The following is a 9852-nucleotide window of genomic DNA, read 5'->3' as shown; positions in this document are numbered from 1 at the left end:
TCTGCGATAGAATGGCTTGACGGACCACAAGAGTAATAGGCATCGATAAACGAACGCACGCATACTCTTGACTATCAATTGATAGACGAAGGTCAGTAGACAACTAAAGAGGGACAACTCAAAGGAACACACGATTTTCTGAGTTGTGGATGCATGGTTTGGCATGTCGAACGAATTCAACATTTCTTCCAGATAACCCATGCAGAGAGGTAGGACTGGCAGAGTCACGATTTATGAATGGAGATCTCCTCAAGAGTACTCTAATTGTGATCTTTTGATCCAATAAACATCTGCCATAAGCGGTTCATAGTATTTGAAAGAAGGAAATACCACGGACCTCGAGGACTATCGCAAAGTTACTAATATCCTGAAGGAACTAGCAAACACTAACAACATGAAGTAAGTAGAGTGAATCTCGGGTTCAAGAACCCAGGAACAGAATACCTATTACTAAGTAGCATCACGGGATGCTTTCGAGAATGATGGCCAGAATCATCACACTGGGAACACAAATCATGGCTAAATTACTAGATGATCCCCTGAGACACCTAGGGTCATAATAATTATTCCAACATAAAGGTCGAGGCAGTAGAATACCTCAACTCAACAATTAGTGTGATTGAGCTGGCATAAAGGAGCATCGAAACCAGAGGGAAAGGATTTTGCAAATGCATCAGACTATTTAGAAACCTGGAATGACTCGGACAGCATAACGGCTGTAAATGCTCAGAAAAGACTTGAGACATTCACAAAAATGGTGGCATAACCACTCAGAAGCACAATATCAAGGTTTCGAGATCAACAATTAACATACGGAAGATAGTAGGAACTGAACTCAAGCTTAAATCCAACAATTTATAAATCTACGGATTAGTAACACGTGATCCTGATAGAAAGAAGAGAAAGCCTAGTTCCTTAACCCCGTAGGAAAGATAAGATGACTCAGATCAGAAGGGAATGAGGTATAAGGAGTAAAAAGAGCCTTACGTTCCATCCCACAATCAATTCCCTTATATAACTAAAGAATTTCTAGACTCGACTTCGACCAGTTTGGCCTGGTAATCCTACAGGCAGTCAAGCTCTGATACCAACGCTGTCAGGACCCCGACTCAATGCCACATCGATCTAGCATGTAACACCTCATATCACTTTGCGGCCTCACGCACGGTATTCCCACGGGTGTCGCCTTACCTTTGCCCGGGACCGTTTGCGCCTTTTGGCACACGTATATGACAGTGTCGCTAGCATCCATATGATAAGGAGCCCGGGCTGACATGGCTAGTCGTAAACCCAAAGCGGCACAGACTTACAGAGACAGGCATCCATGACCCAGCATCGAACGTGTCGGTCATCAGCGAGTGAATCCAGGCTGTAGCACTGGGCTAGCAGGACTCCGGTATTCATCGCGTGACATTTCCCTGAAGGGACAGACACCGGAACGAAGAAGGACACATGCCGGCCAGCCTAAGTGTTCCGGAGCAGTAGCAAGCTACCATGGCTCGGTGGAAACACTAGGAGACATTTCCCCGTAAGAGAGGCTACTAAAGATAAACAACTAGATGGTCAGATCCCACACATACCAAGCATTTCAATGCTTGATATGTGCAAATACAACATGGCATCACAACATGACTCTACGACTCAAGTAATTTATCAATAGGCTCCGAGGAGCGAGATATTACAAACATGGGTCTCATGACCCAACATTCAGAGCATACAAATCAAGCACAAACGGAAGCTATCATGTCTGAGTACAGACATCTATAAATGAAAAAGGCTGAGAAGCCTGACTATCTACCAAATCCTGCCGGGGCACAAGATCGTAGCTGAGGTATCAAGCTAAACGTCGAAGACCACGCGGAAATACTAGTGAGACTGAAGTCTCTCTGCAAAAACATAAAATAGGCAAACGTGAGTACAAATGTACCCAGCAAGACTTACATCAGAACTATCTACATATGCATCATTATCAACAAAGGGGATGGTGGGGTTTAACTGCAGCAAGCCAGCTTTGACTCGGTGGCTATCCTGAACTACGACTGCAAATAACTCTTTTGAGGTGGCGCACACGAGTCCACATATTCACCAACCAATACACCACTATGGATCCACTCCCGTCTCCCTACGAGAACGCCATCCATAGCACTCACGCTTATCTTGCGTATTTTAGAGTATCCACTTTCACTTGTCTATGAACTGATATAAGCAACCCAGCAGTCCTTTTCCGCGGACACGGCTATTCGAATAGATGATGTTAACCCTGCAGGGGTGTACTTCTTCACACACGCTCTCACCACTTACCGCCGTTTACACGACATGTACTCGGCAACCTTCAAGCGGAAGCCCAACGTGGGTGTCGGCCACGGCCTACCTAAACACTCAAGTCTCTAGTCCAGGTTTATCGCCTATTCAGGTTCCATCCATGAGGAGATCCGGCCGGAGTTTCGCTCACAGCCCCAAACGATGTGAACAGGGTTCCCGAGACACCAAACGGGCGCCCGGTACACCGTGCCACGTGCCTACCGCATCACAGCCCACCCCTACGGTCAGTGCTGCGCACGGCCTCCAGCATACTACAAACACCAGAAACTACTTGCAACTCCTGGACAGAGGACAAGGGTGATCAAGAAGCCGAGAGGGTCCATTGGTTTCGGGCCCAATGCGTGGTAGTAGCTGAATCATGGATCACAAACACAGAACTCAGTTCCTGAGGACGGCTGAAATGAGACAACCCACCATGTACTCCTACATGGCCTCTCACCGCTACCTTTACCAAATCGTGTTCACACACTTAGCTCACACACAGTAGGACATGTTCACACGCCTCTGATTCATCCCCGATGAATCAGACCTGACTCAACTCTAAGCAGTAGCAGGCATGACGAACAAACATGAATGAGTAGGCACAACAGGGCTCAAACAACTCCTACTCATGCTAGTGGGTTTCATCTAATTACTGTGGCAATGACAGGTCATGCAAAGGATAAAGGGGTTCAGCTACCGCAGTAAGTAATAGTTGATTCGTTGTTGTCCTAATGCAGTAAAAGAGAGCAGGAGCGAGAGGGTGGGATTGTATCGGAATGAACAAGGGGGTTTTGCTTGCCTGGCACTTCTGAAGATAACATTGAGTCTTCATCAGTGTCAACGATCACATCCTCGGTATCACGTCTATCGAGAGGGGACAAATACCGGCAACACAGAAGGGAACACAATCAATGCAATGCACAATATGATGCATGATCATGACATGGCAAAATGAATGTGTTTTGGGCTAATGCAACTAGCAACAGATTAAATGGGGTTGGTTTGAATACAAGATTCAAATTTAAACTCCATATGTGATTATTTAAATGCCCTTTATATGATTTGTGCTAAACAGCAGCTATAAGTTGTTCTAACATGCATGAAAATGGTACAGATGGATTCCTTTAATTTTTCTGATAATTTTTCATATATAATTTATTTCATTTGGAGTTACGGTTAATTTTCTATGATTTTTAGAAGTTTTAGGTATTTTCTGGAATTTCCTGAATAATATTAAATCCAGAAAATACTTATTGCGTCAGCCCCACGTCACAGTGACGTCAGCAGGGTCAACTGGGCTGGCTCGGTCAAACCTGACGTGTGGGGGCCACACGTCAGTGACACAGGAGCTAATCCCGGTCAAACCCAGCGCTGACTGGGGTTTGACCAGGGGTGGGGCCCGCTGTCAGTGGCCTAGGGGGTTGGTTAGCGCGTCATTAGTGGCTAATGACAGCGCCACGTCACTGGCCACCGGAGTTCGGCCGGCGGCGACCCGAAACGCGGCGGAAGTTCACCTGGGTTGCGCTACGGGCGGCGGCTGGACGTGCGAAGGGCACCAGAAGGTAGCCCGTGCCCGTGCGCATCTAGGGGGGCAACGGGAGGTGCGGGGGTGGCCGGGGTTCGCCGGAATGGAGCCCGAGGCGGCGACCGGAGCTCGGGTGGGTGCGGGGTTAGCGCTGCAGCTTGCAAACAAGCTAGCTGCCACGCTAGCGTTGCTCCACGGGTCGTTGCGAGTGCAACGGACGCACGCGCGGGGCCATTTGGTCACCGGGGCTTCGCCGGCGACGAGTCCGTGCGGCGGAGCGTCTCGGCTCCGGTAGAGGGGGCGGCTAGAGCTCGTAATCGGGCATGGGGTTAGGGGGAAACGAAGCAGGGACTCACAGGGATCGTGCAGGGAGGGTCAGCGAGCTCGGGGAAGCGACGATGGTGGCGAATTGACGGTGAAGATCCTCGGCGGCCGGCGATGGAAACGGCGATGCCGGCGGCGTTGTGGCGCGTCCGTAGGGCCGTGGGTCGGTGGGGAGGAAGGAGGGGTCGAAGGGGAGCTCCTGGGCGCATCGGCGAGGCTAGGGGTGGCCGGTGGCCACGGGGAAGCTCGTCGGCGGCGGCGGGTGTGTTCGGTGGCTGCGCGCGAGAGAGCCAGAGGAGGAGAGGAGCTCGGGGAGAGAGTGAGAGGCCTGGGGGGGTGCGTGGCGTCGCGGACGGGGTCCAGGGCGACGAGAGGAAGCAGGAGGTGGCCAGGGGGAAGCAGGAGGTGGCCGAGGCAGCGTCGGCGCGCGCCACGCCTCGCCTCTGTTCGTCCTCCTGGCAGAGGAGGAAGAGGACAAGGGGGAGGAGGTGGGCTGGGCCGGCTGGGCCACTGGAGTTGGGCCAGGTGGGCTGCGAGGTAAGCTGAGGTAAAACTCTCTCTCTGCTTTTATATACATTCTGTTTTATATTTTTCTTCTGTTTTTGTTTTATTTAAATTATTTTGCCACTGTTTTGAATTTTAAAAATAATTCAAACAATGCCAAAAACTCCACTGAATATTTTATATTGCTAGATGGACTTTTCCAAAAGCTTATAAAATATTTCAGGGATATTTGAAATTATATTCTAATTATATGAATATAATTCAAATTCAAATAACTAATGAATTAAATTCAAAGTCCCAAAAATAACTCCTTAAAAATGTTCAATATTTTGGTTGGGACCAGAATCCTTACCAAAAATTATCAAACACTTAAGAGGAGCATTTTGGAGCAATGAATGAGATTTCTAGGGTTTTTGCCCCTCTTTTATTTAGGGTTTTGAGGCTTCCAATATTCCTCAATTCAAGTTTCAAAAATATAGACATGATGCACACATGAAGCTAACCTAGAGCAATGCCTGAAGCTAGGGATGTGACATTGCTTTGGAGGGATTTGGAGCGGCGCCGCTGACGCCGGTGCTTAGGCTATTTCTTGGAGGGGTCATCCTCCGTTGTTCCATCGCCATCTCCTTCTTATGGGGTGGCCACCATGTATATGTCATATGCGAGGTGGCTTTCCAGGGCCCAATAGGCGCTGGTTCTTCATCGTCTCCTGCATCGGCGTCCATACCGTCGATGTCGTCGGAGTCGAAGTCGAGCATGTCGGTTAAATCGTCGACAGTGGCTACAAAGTGGGTGGTGGGTGGGCTTTGAATTTCTTCATCGTCTTTATCCTAACCTTGCTGACCGTAGTCCGGCCAGGGCTCTCCTGATAAAGTGAGAGACTTTAGTGTCTTCAAAATATCGCCGAAAGGCGAGTGCTGAAAGATGTCCGCGGCAGTAAACTCCATGATCGGCGCCCAATCGGATTCGATTGGCAGGGGCGCGGAGGGTTCGGAGTCCGGAGAGGAGTCCCGCTCCTTGGAGTCACGAGTCTCGCGGAGTGCGGGGCTGGTGTTCGGCTCGATCGTCATTGGGATCGCAGCCCCCGAGGCGGCGTCCAACCACCTATCCTCGATCGGCGCAATTGGTTCCGAATTAAGGGTCGAAGCCGATGCGGGTGCGGCCTCCAGGACACTGTTCTTCGGCAGAGCTAGATCATGCTCGTCGTGACAGTGCGGCGCGCTCGGCAGTGGCTCGAATCCGTCGAGGATCAAGTCCCCGCGGATGTCAGCCGTGTAGTTTAAACTTCCAAATCTGACCTGACGGCCAGGGGCATAGCTTTCGATCTGCTCCAGATGGCCAAGTGAATTGGCCCGCAGTGTGAAGCCGCCGAAGACGAAGATCTGTCCGGGGAGGAAGGTCTCACTCTGGACTGCATCGCTATTGATGATCGTAGGAGCCGTCAAGCCTGACAGCGACGACACAGAGGAACTCTCAATGAAAGCACCAATGTCGGTGTAAAAACCGGCGGATCTCGGGTAGGGGGTCTCGAACTGTGCGTCTAGGCAGGATGATAACAAGAGGCAAGGGACACGAAGTTTTACCCAGGTTCGGGCCCTCTTGATGGAGGTAAAACCCTACGTCCTGCTTGATTAATATTGATGATATGGGTAGTACAAGAGTAGATCTACCATGAGATCAGAGAGGCTAAACCCTAGAAGCTAGCCTATGGTATGATTGTTGTTCTGTATGCTGTCCTACGGACTAAAACCCTCCGGTTTATACAGACACCGGAGAGGGTTAGGGTTACACAAAGTCGGTTACAATGGTAGGAGATCTGCATATCCGTATCGCCAAGCTTGCCTTCCATGCGAAGAAAAGTCCCTTCCGGACACGGGACGAAGTCTTCAATCTGGTATCTTCATAGTCCAGGAGTCCGGCTGAAGATATAGTCCGGCCATCCAGACACCCCTAATCCAGGACTCCCTCAGGTGGGAATTGAGTGAAGAGAGTAGGAGATTTTAGGGCGGAAACAGTGTGGGTTGCTACAAAAGCATGGGCTCCGGCTTCTTTTTGGGTGGGCCAGAGGCGTCAAATTTCATCGTTTCTTATGTCCAGAATTCCGTAAAACCCATCCACGTTTGATTCTGGTTTGCAGGAAAATCATGGTCCGGACAGCCCTGCAAACCGATATAGGACCGTGTTGGATTGTTTTCATGGTCCGAACAGTACGGTTCAAAAGTATGTGTACGTGTGATTTGAGAGTCGCCGTTGGAGATGCCCAACGGTGTATATCGATCGAGACTTTGCAATGGTGGCACGTCGAATGGTTGGATGCGCCTGGATCCGTCAGTAGTGCTAGACCTCTCCAACTTCATCCCTAATGGCTCCACTTGTGGAACATACAACCAAAGATAGCAGCGGCACGGCGCAACAATATTCCGCTTCAGCGTTGCCGCATAGGACCCGGATGCACCAAAGCCACTTGCATAATAAGCAAAATACGGTTCGCCGTGTCATACATAATACTCCAAAGACATTTCTTCATATAAACTAAATTAATGATTAAAATATACTAGATCTTAATATGACATCAATGAACCATAAGCTGGACAAAGTAAGGAAGGTGGTTGATTGCCAGCACTGCACGACCACATGCAACAACAGATTGGTATAGCTAGTTCAGTCGTCGAGCTCACCAAGTTAATGCACCCAACGACTCCACGGTCGATCATTGTGAGAGTACATGGCGTTACTAATCTTCCCTGTACGCACTAATCAAGCATACTCCACCGGTAGGCATGCTCGGTCGATGGCGGCTCCTACGAATAAACCGTCTCCAAAATTAATTAATACCCCGCAACGGATTCCAACATAAAGGAACCACAATTTATGCACTGGCTAACACCAATCAGATTTATCTCTGTGGACGCAATACTTGGCAGCATCATGATACACGGCAAATTTACCTGAAAGATACTGTCTTCATATAATCTAAGTCAATACTAGTTAAAATGCAGCTCATGATTTGGCAACAATGAATGTTAAACTGTGACAAGGGGACAATGTAAGGCAAGGTAGTTGATCGCCGACAGTGCACGACCACCTGCGTCATCATATGGTGTAGTTCACTAGTCGAGCTCACCAAATTAGAGAGTGCTTGGATACGTTTTAGTCCCATGACTAAAATTAGTAGGACTAAAACATGCTAGCCTCATCCATGTTTGGATCCAAATACTAAAAAATGCTAAAATCAAGTTAATATGCATTTATTATCCTTCAAACCCTCCTATCCAGAACTCGCCTGTGTTAAAGAGAGGAGTTAAATGAGTAGAGAGAGGACTAATCCACATTTTAGTAGGGGTACCCCTGACTAAAAAAATTTAGTTAGCCCCTCTTTAGTCAGGGGTGCTTGGAACTTTAGCCTCTTAAAGAGAGACTAATTTTATTCAGACTAAAATAAATCCCTTGGATCCAAGCACCCTCTTATTGATCAACTACTCCAGGATCGGTGATTTTGAGAGTACATGTCGCTATTAATCAGCCGTGCACGAAGCCACGAATCAACCACACTCCACTGCAAGAATGCACACATGCATGCCTGGTCCATCCATCACATGCCGAATACAACATCCAACCATCTCCAAAACGTATTAATATATCCATCAACCGAATCTAACATCCAACAAAAAAAATTTATGTTCTGACTCGCACTAATCGGATTTATCCATATGGACACAGTAGGTGGTACAATGTTGGTTCAAAGCCCTATTTAAGCCCATGCACCCCTCTACGAAACTCATCACCAGTATAATCACTTAGAAAATCTAGTCATCTCATCTTCTGCAGCGGAGCTCACCACCACTACTATTGCTAGCTAGATCGAGATGGCCCGTGCTGCAGTTGCTCGGCTCGTGCTGGTCGCCCTGGTGGCGACAATGCTCCTCATAGCCACTGACGCGGCCATCTCATGCGGTCAGGTCAACTCCGCCTTGAGCCCCTGCATCTCCTATGCACGAGGCAATGGTGCCAACCCGTCTGCGGCCTGCTGCAGCGGCGTCAGGAGACTTGCGGGCGCAGTGCGGAGCACCACTGACAAGAAAACGACGTGCAACTGCATCAAGAGCGCTGCTGGTGGGCTCAACGCTGGCAAGGCCGCCGACATCCCCTCCAAGTGCAGCATCAGCATCCCATACGCCATCAGCCCTTCCCTTGACTGCTCTACTATTCGCTAATCAACCACTGCCCACCATGGCTGCCGCATATCGCGCCATCCGACGTTTCTGAGTATGCTTAAGTCACAAATACATATGAATAAACGTTCTGACCTGATCTCCATGTGAGGGAGAAAGGAGTGCGTACGCTGAGCCAGCTCTGAATGGCCGGCCACTGTCGTACTATTGTTGCTTTTTACTTTCACTCCCATTGAGGAGACACGAGACTTTATTGTACCTTGTACCATGTACACTTCTAGTATGTGGATTGTACTCATAATTATTTCTCCCAGGTACTTTACTCCACATAACAACGGTGAGAGACGATGAAAATAAAGTGAATGCATAGGACCTCTTACGGGTTTAAATTATAAGGCATCTCAAATGGCAACCCGAAAATTTTCTCCCGCATCCGTCCGCGGACAGGGAACGCCATCCAATGCTAGCCTTATAAAACGAGCCAACAATTCCACCAAAGCTCACGAAATTCTATCAAACGGGCTGCATGGCGGGGACAGGGGCTCCACCTTGACCCGGCGTCCGATCAGGATGCCGCGGTGGTGCGGGGGCGAGGCTGGCTCCTCACCATGCAATGTCCAATATGGATGTGGCAGTTGTGCCGGGGAGGGGTTGGCTCCTACTTCATTGATGTAGCGTGGATGCCGGCTTGGGCTTAACGTGGTGGTGTGGCGGGGACAGCGGATCCACCTTCATGCACGCCGGCGATGGCGGAGAGGGCCCCATGTACGGAGCGACCGCTCCGTCATTATCTCGATCTGGCGGACAATATATTGTCCGTCAGAGCAGCCACCTTGAGGGGTCGGTGCAGCTACAGCGGTGGCTCATGTGGATGCGGGGGCGTTGCCTGGTCCTCCTCGTCACCGGAGGAGATGACGATCTCCTACTTGGTGGGGGAGCCAGCAGCCGTGGATGCTGATGGGCTAGGAGAGTGTGGGCGGCGGCACTAAGAACCATCAGAGGATGAGCTTCCGCCTACTACAT

General features: G+C 49.5%; 1 protein-coding gene across 1 annotated transcript; it reads left to right on the top strand.

Annotated features, from left to right (window-relative positions):
* The first annotated feature begins 8454 nt into the window (after window positions 1-8454).
* Window positions 8455-9140, top strand: LOC119271082 (non-specific lipid-transfer protein 4.1-like). Its single transcript, XM_037553041.1, has one exon. It carries the CDS (start codon window positions 8524-8526, stop codon window positions 8869-8871), a length of 348 nt encoding a protein of 115 aa, XP_037408938.1. The 5' UTR covers window positions 8455-8523; the 3' UTR covers window positions 8872-9140.
* Window positions 9141-9852: the final 712 nt, after the last annotated feature.

The sequence above is a fragment of the Triticum dicoccoides genome, chromosome 3A (assembly GCF_002162155.2).
Source record: "Triticum dicoccoides isolate Atlit2015 ecotype Zavitan chromosome 3A, WEW_v2.0, whole genome shotgun sequence".
Lineage (NCBI taxonomy): Eukaryota > Viridiplantae > Streptophyta > Magnoliopsida > Poales > Poaceae > Triticum > Triticum dicoccoides.
This window is presented reverse-complemented; position numbering and strand designations above follow the sequence as displayed.

Coding starts and splice junctions, on each gene's coding strand:
- LOC119271082 (XM_037553041.1), top strand. CDS start 8,524: ATGGCCCGTGCTGCAGTTGCTCGGCTCGTGCTGGTCGCCCTGGTGGCG.